General features: G+C 41.6%; 1 protein-coding gene across 3 annotated transcripts in view; it reads right to left on the reverse strand.

The window, feature by feature from the left end:
* Window positions 1-10,346, reverse strand: part of dnmbp (dynamin binding protein) — a 59,369-nt gene that overhangs the window by 33,580 nt on the left and 15,443 nt on the right. For 2 of the 3 annotated variants that reach the window (XM_079658049.1, XM_079658048.1), the window contains exons 3-4: window positions 9,289-9,411; window positions 4,545-6,743 (exon numbers count right to left, since the gene is read on the reverse strand). In XM_079658049.1, coding sequence (XP_079514175.1) covers window positions 4,545-6,743; window positions 9,289-9,411 — 2,322 coding nt within the window. Of the gene's footprint in view, window positions 1-4,544; window positions 6,744-9,029; window positions 9,063-9,288; window positions 9,412-10,346 lie in introns of those variants that run through there. The other variant, XM_079658050.1, reaches the window with a different exon arrangement.

Genomic DNA, 10,346 nt, shown 5'->3' on the forward strand with positions numbered 1-10,346 from the left:
TTTATTCCAAAATAAAGGAAGAGCTTAAAAAAAACAAAATGGACTCACAATAAGACCCAAAAGGCCCTATGTATACACTACAAAATATCCTCTTATTGTATCTTAGATCCTTATCGTACATGTTTATCAAATGGCAAGTAAAAAAAACCTGCGAGTCATCGTGTTTGATTAATTGAAATGAGTTAATAACAAAAATTGTGCATGAGGCAAAACTCATATTCAACTCAGATAAACAGTTTCGCAAGATAAGGCTGATCCTACTTGGACATTTTTCTGTTCTTATGTAAGACTGTTTAATGATCAGTGTTCAACATCTCAGCTTTCAGTAGCAGAACACGACCGAAACTGTGTGTTTGTGTATGTGTGTCAACAGTAGGAATGTCAAATACAACATTCCTGTCCATGTCTGTGTAAGCGTATGTAAATGAAGCCGCCCGGGGATTGATCGATATTCAGCACATCTAGAAAAAGGAGTGTCATTTCCAGGAATAAGGTCAGATATCAGACTGTCTGCAGTTCAGACTCTCCCAGTTCGTGTGGCTGACGGAGGGAAACCTGAAGCTGCAATCAAACAGTGTTCAATAGATCGGCTGTGGTGTCATGGAGGCTGATGGAGGCGTTCTAATAGTGGGCTTAAAGAATTAAGCGAGGCTCAAGGTCAAAGAGCTTAAACAAGAAAAGAGGAAACACAAAGAAATGGCAGAAATGGCAGAGAAAGAGAACCTGCACTAATGTGTGAGAAAAATAGTGAATAGCTGGTTTCCATGCAACAATTTGTTCCACTGTTTTGATTATCTTATAAAAGTTTACTTTCTTTGACTTATATTATGCATATGGTGCGGTCTTTATATTTTGGAACTATTCCTTATATTTGATTTATACAAATTGTCATAGTTCCTTACAGTATTGCTATAGTATATATTAAAATGTAACCGCTGTTACATGATACGGATTGTACTGCCATATTTTTGACATACAAAATCACAACAGTCCACAACAGATAGAAACATTGAGAACAATCATATCAATCATACTTTGTGAGCATATGGTTGATACTTTCTGTTTCTGCAGTATCACACTGTTTCTCAGATTCTATGAGGACTTTGAACTGGCCTCTGCAGAGATAGGTGCGGGCCGAGCTCCACGTTGAATTCTTCCCTGCCTTGTAACAATAAGCTGCCATTGTCTTTTAAACGTCACACTCAGGAACACACCCTGAAAAACACAGAAAACACTCACTCCTTGGTGAATGTGTGTGTGTGTGTGTGTGTGTGTGTGTGTGTGTGTGTGTGTGTGTGTGTGTGTGTGTGTGTGTGTGTGTGTGTGTGTGTGTGTGTGTGTGTGTGTGTGTGTGTGTGTGTGTGTGTGTGTGTGTGTGTGTGTGTGTGTGTGTGTGTGTAGATGAATAGTTCCTGAGACTATGGTTGATATGTAGATAACTTCCTGTTGGCTTTAAAAGGGAAAACAAAGGAGACATAATATCCTATTAAAAAAGCCAACTAAAAGCTTTTGTTTCCGTGTAATGTGTTGATAACGTATCAAATAATGGAAGTGTGCTTGGCTGTTTTTTCCGTGCTGTATCACAACTCTCACAAATCAAGTCACCATCTCAGTTTGTTTTTTTATGACTATGAAAGTAGGGTGTGGGAATTCCTGTAACGTGATAGGTGAAGTGAGACAAAGTGGTTGAATGGCCTTTAGAGGCACCTGTAGCCACGGAGATGAGTTCCTACTCGCAGGCTGATACCTATCATTCACAGACGTTAAGATCATTCATTGGAAAACATTGCAGAGTGATTGATAACATCTAACAGGATGTGATTCATTTGCATGCAACTAAAATAGAAACAAAATCAAGAATCAACTGATTACATTAGTGTTTTGAGATATTGACAAACATGATGAGTGGAAAAGTTTGAATAGAGTGGTAACATCCGGGATGAATTATATTACATTAGCAGGATGAGTTTAGAATAGGTGAGCAAAAGCTGAGTCTAACAATCAGTTTTTGATAGCCAATTATTGAGAGGCATTCAATTAGAATTAATTCAATAAGAATGAAATACTGAAACTAGGATAACACTTGAAAATGAGAAACATTACCATTACAATGAAACTTGGTTGTTAGCAGTGATTAGACTGAAAGCTTCTAAATGAACGAGGACATTTGAATGTGTGTGTGTCACAGTTAGAAATAATGAGCTCTGCTGTTAATGCCACTTCATCCAATGTAAAGCAACATTATCATAAACATTTAAGAGACAGTTGAGATAATATCATGAGTGTTCCTGTTTTGGTTCATTCAGCAAACCAAATCTCTTAAAATCAAGTTCAAAATAACAATGTTACAATCCAAAGTTCAGAAAAAAATTGTTAGTGCTAAATCATTTGCAACAGTGCCCACATTGTCCAAGGACCCACATTAGCAAGAAAAAGCAGATGCCACTGAATTAATTTGATTTTAATTTAACACAAATTGTCAAACAAGAAAAATTATTCACAAAGCAAAACAAGCAACTCACATGCCTGACCAATCAGAGCAGAGCAAAATATCTCAGTTATGTTAAAGTGAACGCTTCCATGGTTCAAAGAGTAGAATGGCAAATAGTGTACAAATCATCTAACAGTGAATATCCTCATGACAAGTTGAGGGAATTTCTCATGTTTCCCCTATTTTTTAACCAATGTACTTGTTATATCCCTAACCAGCTAAAAACTGTGACATTTTAATGACTCCATCAAAGGAAGTGTTATCCATGAGTAAAGAGTCAATTCAAAACTGGCTCATCAACTACTCTCATTGCCCCTAAGCAAGACACTAAACCCCCCAAGAACTGCCTGAGTGAGTAGAGAACTACTGCTGTAACAAGCAGCTGTGGGTAAAAGTGATGTTAAAAAACAGCAGCAATGTTCTGTCCACACACTGACTTATAAACACATTCTGTGGTTCTCTCCTACCTGCCACTCTGGTGGACCTGGCCTCCCGAGCGAGTCCGAACAGTGTGGAGAAGTGTGCCACGGGCCACCTGACCGCAAGCCTCAACCACAGCTTGGGTCTCGCTCCAGAGCGGGCCATGGTCTGTCTGTCTGTCACCAATACTTAAAAAAATCCCCCAAAAACAACACCCAATGTATTCCCTCTCCTCACTCCTTTTGGAGAACAGGTGACGGACTAAAACGATGAAAGGTGCAGCGTGAGCAAATGGTGAGGAAGGTGAAGGACGTAGGATATTTGGATAGAGATAGAAGGACTTTAAGAAAGAGAGACAGGGGCCCACGTGCACTGCCTACCCTCTCACTATGTGCAGGAATGCACCTCGTACCTATGTGAAAATTGTCAGTCAGAACTGTGCACCCAGTACGAGATGCCAAAACAAACCGAGCCAATTAGCTTTGGCTCTACAACTGTTGTTGTTCAAGCCATTAACTATTAATACTTAAAAAGTCATTTAAACTCAAACAGTACCTGACAAAGCTAACTTAAGATTTATACACATTTCCTGGAACCCTGCAGCATCAAACTGATTCTTCCACATTCACAATACTTTTATAAATGAATATTGTAGTAGGTCATGGCCTATTCCCAAATACACAAAAACAAAAACACACATTTATCTGCACACACACTCACAGTTATGATAACCCTTCATTTAAATACACAATCCTCTTTCCGCAGGTCCTTGCGGAGAGTAAGCTTGTTTGAGTTCACAGTGGAATTTAAATAGTGTGTGTGCGTGTGTGTGTGTGTGTGTGTGTGTGTGTGTGTGTGTGTGTGTGTGTGTGTGTGTGTGTGTGTGTGTGTGTGTGTGTGTGTGTGTGTGTGTGTGTGTGTGTGTGTGTGTGTGTGAGTCTGTGTGCTTTCCCAGGTAAAAAAGGAAATCTGGTAAGCACTGATGGCTCACTTTTAGATTCCTGCTATATTACATTTTGTCCTCAATGACCATGTATTTCTAAAAGGGCCTCAGACTTGAACTATGACATCAAGCTAAATTAATTCTACTTGATTTGGCTTCCAGTTTTCCAAGTAACCCTTTCACATACAGAAGCTCACCGACTAACAAAGCAAAACATCTACTTCTTAACATCTTATATCGATGGTATTTATCAGCTGCTCAATGTCAGTAGCTGAACCCACTAATGATAGTTTAAAGGATATAGCTGTATTGACACCAATCCCTGCAAAACACATTGACACTGTATTAAAAGTATTGATATGTATATTCTAATTTCTATGTTATAACATATAAGTAGAATTTGCTTAATGCATATACTTATTGACTTTCTGATCACCTGTATATAGTGTTATGACATGACAATGAATTTTGGCCATCATTGTTTATTGTGTCTGCTCTATGGATGCATCTACTTACAATTATTCGCAGATATCCTTGATGAATTTTAAGAACTGTGAAACTGTGTTCATGAGGCCAACAAGATCAAAACAAATACATCGTCTTGTCCTTTAATCAGTTCAAGCCCCAAACCGATTAAACCACCATCCCATGTTGAGGATGTCCCAACACACTTCCCCCCCTCAGTCTTACCTTGTAGCTGCTGCTGCTCCAGGGCCAGAGTCTCCAGGGTGTAGTTGCAGAACTCCAGATTCTCCATGGCTTGCATGCGGGCCGTCTCATCCTCCTCCTCCTCCAGCATTGTCCTGAGTTCTTCTGCCGTGTGTGCATATGCCTCCATGTCGTGCTCCACCTCCTGCAGCCGGAGCAGCAGCTGGTACCTCTCCTCCTCTTCCTTCTGCCTCTGCCTCTCCAACTCCATCTCTCTCTCCAGCTCCTTCTCCGCTTCCAGCTGGCACTGGATCTCTTCTTCCTGGGCGGCTGCGAGGTCGCCGAACTCAGGCTGCCTTCCTGCGACTTCGTCCGGGAGGTTCATAGCGGATTCATCAGGGGAGTAGAAGATATTTGGAGGAGTGGTGTTTTGTCTCGGGAAACGAGGAGGGGCACGCGGGGCAGGGCGGGCTGGTTTGTACCCAGGTGGAGGTGGTGGGCGAAGGACTTTAGGACGAGGAGGTGGGGGGCGAAGGGTCCCACGTCTCTCTAGGGAGGACGAAGCAGAGATCGACTGCAATAGGTGGGAAACAGGCGAATGTGAGGTGCCTCGCATGATATCGCTCTCATCGCTGAAGTCCATGATAGAGAAGTGGCGTGACATAGATTGCGGGCTAAGGTCGCCTACAGAGGACGTGTGATTAGGAGCACTAGAGCTATCGTTACTATCGCTGTAGGTCAAGCTTTTCTCAAACTCAAAGAGCTGCTGGGTTAGCTTAGCCTCCAGGTCCCCAGCTGAGGTTACCAGGGCGTCTAAAGTCAAGGATGTTGGCATGACACCATTGGAGCCACGCTGCCGGGAACGTTGCCTTTCCTCAGCGCCGCCCATCATCATATCAGCATCAGTGACGCTAGCGTGGCGGGTTACCTTCTTCTGCCGGTGGTTCTCAGCCAGGGTTAATAAGGCCTTGCCAAGACTACCACTTTTCTTACTGGTGGGGGAAGCGTCCTTTGGTGGCCTCTGGGAGTATCTGCTGTTTTTAGACCAACCAGTATGAGTGCTAGGGAGGGTAAGGCTATGTGTTAGTTTGGGCTGTAAGGATCTAGAGTTACCGTTAGGATAGCTAGATCGATTAGGGCCAGAAGGTGGACCGCTTTGTCTGTGGCTACGCGCGGGCAGGTCAGGCCGAGACGGGAGTCTGGGTCTTGCTGGAGGAATGGATTTGGGTGTCTCGGGTCTCCTCTGTGCTGGGGCCACAGGTCTACGTGGCTGAGATTCAGGCCTGCTGCCCCCGTCTCTCTGTCCTCTGTTGTTAGTCTGAGCCCCAGTGCTCCTGTTTTCATTTTGCCTCCTCTGCTCCTCCTTCCTCTCAAAGTAGTCCAGGTCCCACACTGTGTGATCCTCATAAGTCGTCCATTCAGGATCATTCTCTGACTCAGAGGCTTCAATAACATTTGTTTCCTCTGGCGGTTTCTCCCCGTCGCCCTCTATTTTGACAAAACGATGAGGAAAAATACCGTGTCGCCCTCGCAGCTCTCCCTCCAGCCAACCGTCTTCCAAAGTGCCTAAGAGATGTATGCGATCCCCCATATCAAAGTTCAACTCACCTTGGTCTATGGCCCGAAAGTCATACAGTGCCACAACATAAACACCTCCCTCCTCCTCCTCCTCCTCCTCTTCCTCCTCCTCCTCCTCCTCCTCTTCTTCTTCTTCTTCTTCTACTAAATCCTCTTTCTGTTCTCCTTCCTCTCTCAAAAACACCTCTCCTTCTACAACTTCTGCCCCATCTTCTGCATCATATTGATCCTCGTAGCTATATTGTTCAGAATCATTGTTCAAATACTGGCAGTCCTCGGGCTCCTGAGGAGATCGGATGGATCCCTGGAGCTCCACAAACCCCTCTGGGAAGATGCCCCTGTGGCCATTCAGCTCCCCCTGGAACCAGCCCGGCTCCGGCAGGCCGGTGATGATGATAAGGTCGCCCTCGCGGAAGTCCAGCTCCTCGTTGAGCTGCGCATGGAGGCTCATGAGGGCCCGAGCCTGGCCCAGGGCGTACGGGGGGAGCTCTGACGCCTGGGCCTGAGCGGAGCGTTCAGACAGCTGCCTGGAGCGACCTGAGAGGGCCAGCTCCTTCACACATGATGTGGGGAAGAGTCCGCGGACGCCCAAGGCATTACAGCCCCGCTGCCAGGTCTCATCGAGGTTTATGGACCCTCCTGCCTCTCCAACTACCACATCACCTGTAGAGACCAGAGACAATGAGCGTCACATTTAACATACTGATGTGAATTATGTCACAGTTAAATGCTAAAACATTACCGTGAAAACATTCACATGAAATGAAAAGTAGTCAAATGTAATGAAATGTACTTTTTAAATGTTGTGCAATAGGTCGCCATTGTCAGTATGTGCGCCTGTGTATTGTGTTTGTTCAAACGGTGTATGACTGATGATATGTGTGTATGTCTCTTAATGTCCACTATGTTTGTATATGTACATGTATGCGGAAGTGCACGGAGTCTAGAACAAATTTCCTTACGGGGACAATAAAGTATATCGTATCGTAAAAGAGGTTTCTAAAATGGCTAAGATCCTCGGATACTCATAAATGTTATTATATTATTTTGTATTTGTCATTTTAAGTAGTACAGCTTAAAGGGGAGTTTTAAGCAGAGAGGAACATGCACAGAGAAAAAGCAAGAACACTTTAGGAGATAAAGGTAAAGACAGCATACACATGTTTTTTGCACGCAGACAGTAAAGGTAAATTAGCCACACTTATACAGCAGTACTAAACCCTTAAAATAAAACAAACAATAATAGAAAAGTTAAAAATAAAACTAATCTTACATTATCTAATTAAACCATTTAGTCATCTAATTATTTAATGAACATGCCTGTAGTTGTTACATTTGGGGCGGCCATCAGGTGTGCCTTAATTAACTGCACTGACTTAGCTTGACTGGAATTTGAAGAACTGCAATGAAGTGCCAGATATTTTGTCCACGTTCAAGTAGCTCTGGTTCTGTCAGGTTATCTCGGGTTACCTTTATTATTGCATTTTTAATTAACAGTTCTATGGTCGATAATGGTGCTTTTATATCTAGAGGATCAGGATTATAGGAATGTTGATTGGTCAGCCAGAAGTCATGGGGTCGCATTCCAAAGACCTGCGGCTCCACCTCCCATTGTGTCTGGGACCAGAACTGGAACGCTGCCAATGGTCACAGTGGAAATTCATACTCTCAAATGGCTAGTAAAGACTGTCAGTTGTGTTTCCTTTGCTGCAGGAAGTGTTATTTATCTATGACAGTACAAACATATACGGGAATATTGTTTTTGCGTACATTTGGTCAAAGGTTAAATCTAAATATAAGAAGACATTTTGATGTATTTACACATTTGACTTATTTGGACTGTTTAATAGTTGTGAGTTTCCAATGTTAACTTAAAATGTTCAATGCATAATTCTCAATACTACAACTTCTATGACTACGACTACTATTAGAACTTCTAAGGACAAAACAAGACAATAACAAGTGTTACCGATGAAAGGGATCTCTGCATCTGTGTTGCATGCCTGAGGTGGTTGTTAAATAAGAAATAAGAAAAAACGACAACTAATGTGAGATAATTCCTGTAAAAAGAAAAGGTCAGCTGGAGACAGTCTATGCAGCATTTAGTTTGGCATCTAGGGACACCTAGTGGGCAGTTTCAGAAGGAGGCTTTGTATGATGTGTGTCTTTATGTGGCGCTTTGAAACACGTTTCATAATTTATTTATATTTTACCACTAAGAGAGGTGTTCATGTTTTGTTCAAGTGAATAGAACATTTGAAAATGCATCAACAGTCAAAAAACTTTTTATCTAAATAGTATTATATTTCTAAAACAATAATGGAAGATCAAAGGGGAAAGTAAATTGACTTACTTCACCAGAAATGAACATTTAAAAATGAAATAAATAAATTCGTTTTTTTGTAGGGAAAAAGCATTCCTGAATGTAAATCATGAATGCTAATTGAATGGCCTTAAACAACACAACAACTAAAACAATCAGATGCACACATGTGTCAGTAGCTGACTGTGAATGTGAAACTGAATGTGTAAGCTTTCTTTAAATGTTAATCCTACATCATGGCATCAGTTCTAGTTCTCAGTCTTTCCCTCTGTTTGCACACAGTAACCTTTGAGTGTTTTTCCAATTACATTGTATTGAGAGGCTCCAGGAGACAGAGTGACATCACAGGTTTGACCATTTGCTATTTTTGTTTCTAGCTCTGAGTTAGAGTTGATCGTGTTCATTTAAAAGAGAGGGAGGACGCCATGACGGAAAACCAGAGCCTAGTCTACATTCACTATGATCCATTCAAGCAGGAATGGCATTATAAATTGCATTTGTACAAACAACTAGACACAAGAAAAAGGTTCTGAACTGGTCTACTAAAAGTGCACAAATGGGTCAATGAAGACAAAGTCACAGTGTCTAACACAACACAACACTTCAACACAAAACAAACACTTTACCTGAGCACAGCGACATCAACAAGTAGCGTTAGGCTAAGTGAGGAAACACGGCCCATTAGAGGTTACAGTAGTCCTACTTAAAACACAGCTGTGTTACATCCTGTATCCTGCGCCAAAAATCTACTTACAGAAACAATATAACAACGCCTAAGTGTGCTCTGATAAAAGTCTTCATGTTTTATGACTAGTAGACATAAAGACAAGTGATTCATACTTTTATCTGTATTCTAAAAGTCGGGTGCATGCAGTATTTCCTTACCTCTAATCAGGGACAGGTTCCCCTGCTCTGCGGAGTTGAAATCATTGATGCAAACATAAAGTCTGTCTCCAGGCTTGCTGCTGGGGATTGTGATCTCTTCCACAAAGGTGGTGGGAAACTGACCTGAAGACAGAGGAAAGAGGGAAACAATAAAACATGTTTCCGACACGTGGCTGATTCTTTCCAAGACGCCGACACAGTTGTAACTTCCTGAATTCAGATATGTCTAATATTCCGATATGTCAACTCACAGACATATACAGTGTAATCTGTCGTATCCTTAACCTCACTCAGAATGAGCAGGGACTTTGATCTCTTGAAACATTTCTGGGATTCGATTCATGCTCTGACAAAAAGCCGTTTTAGGCATCGAAATGAGCCTAAATCCATGTTTTTTCCTGTTAAATGACATGCCAAACTTTAAACTGAACCCCAAACATTACAGAATACTAATCACAATAATATATTTGGCCAAGAAATGTATACTTTTACTCTGGAAGAATGAACGTCCTCCAACATTTAAACTTTTCATTGATCAGATAACACATTGTTTACCTCCGGAGAAAATGACATTGGAAAAATATAATAGTGGACATATCTTTCACGCTCTGTGGTTGCCATTGTTGGTGCACTCTGTGGCTATTTTTCCTGACGGCCGGAAATACTAGTTATGGTGTTGTCATTGTCGCTGTATTGTATAATATTTTTTTTTTGTATACATTTTTTTCTTTTCGTTTTTTTACTTTTCCGTTTTATGTTTATTTTCATGGCTCTGTTGTTTAAGTTATATTGATAAGCATTTTTTGGTTTCGCCTGTGGGCATGTGCGGGTGGAGGGAGGGAGGGGGGAGTGTAGTGAGTGTACTGTGATATTACAATATAAATGAAATGGCATCGATTACTGTACACTATAATGAAAAAAAAAGAATGAGCAGAAAGCATCAGCATAGGGAGATGAAAGGGTCATTTTTTTTAAGAAAACGACATATTACTCAGTTTAAGATCCTACAGGAATGACTGATAGGGCTGCTGTTTTTCTATAACTACTTAGAGTAGTAC

The sequence above is a fragment of the Notothenia rossii genome (genome assembly GCF_949606895.1).
Source record: "Notothenia rossii genome assembly, chromosome: 11".
In the NCBI taxonomy this organism is placed as follows: Eukaryota; Metazoa; Chordata; class Actinopteri; order Perciformes; family Nototheniidae; genus Notothenia; species Notothenia rossii.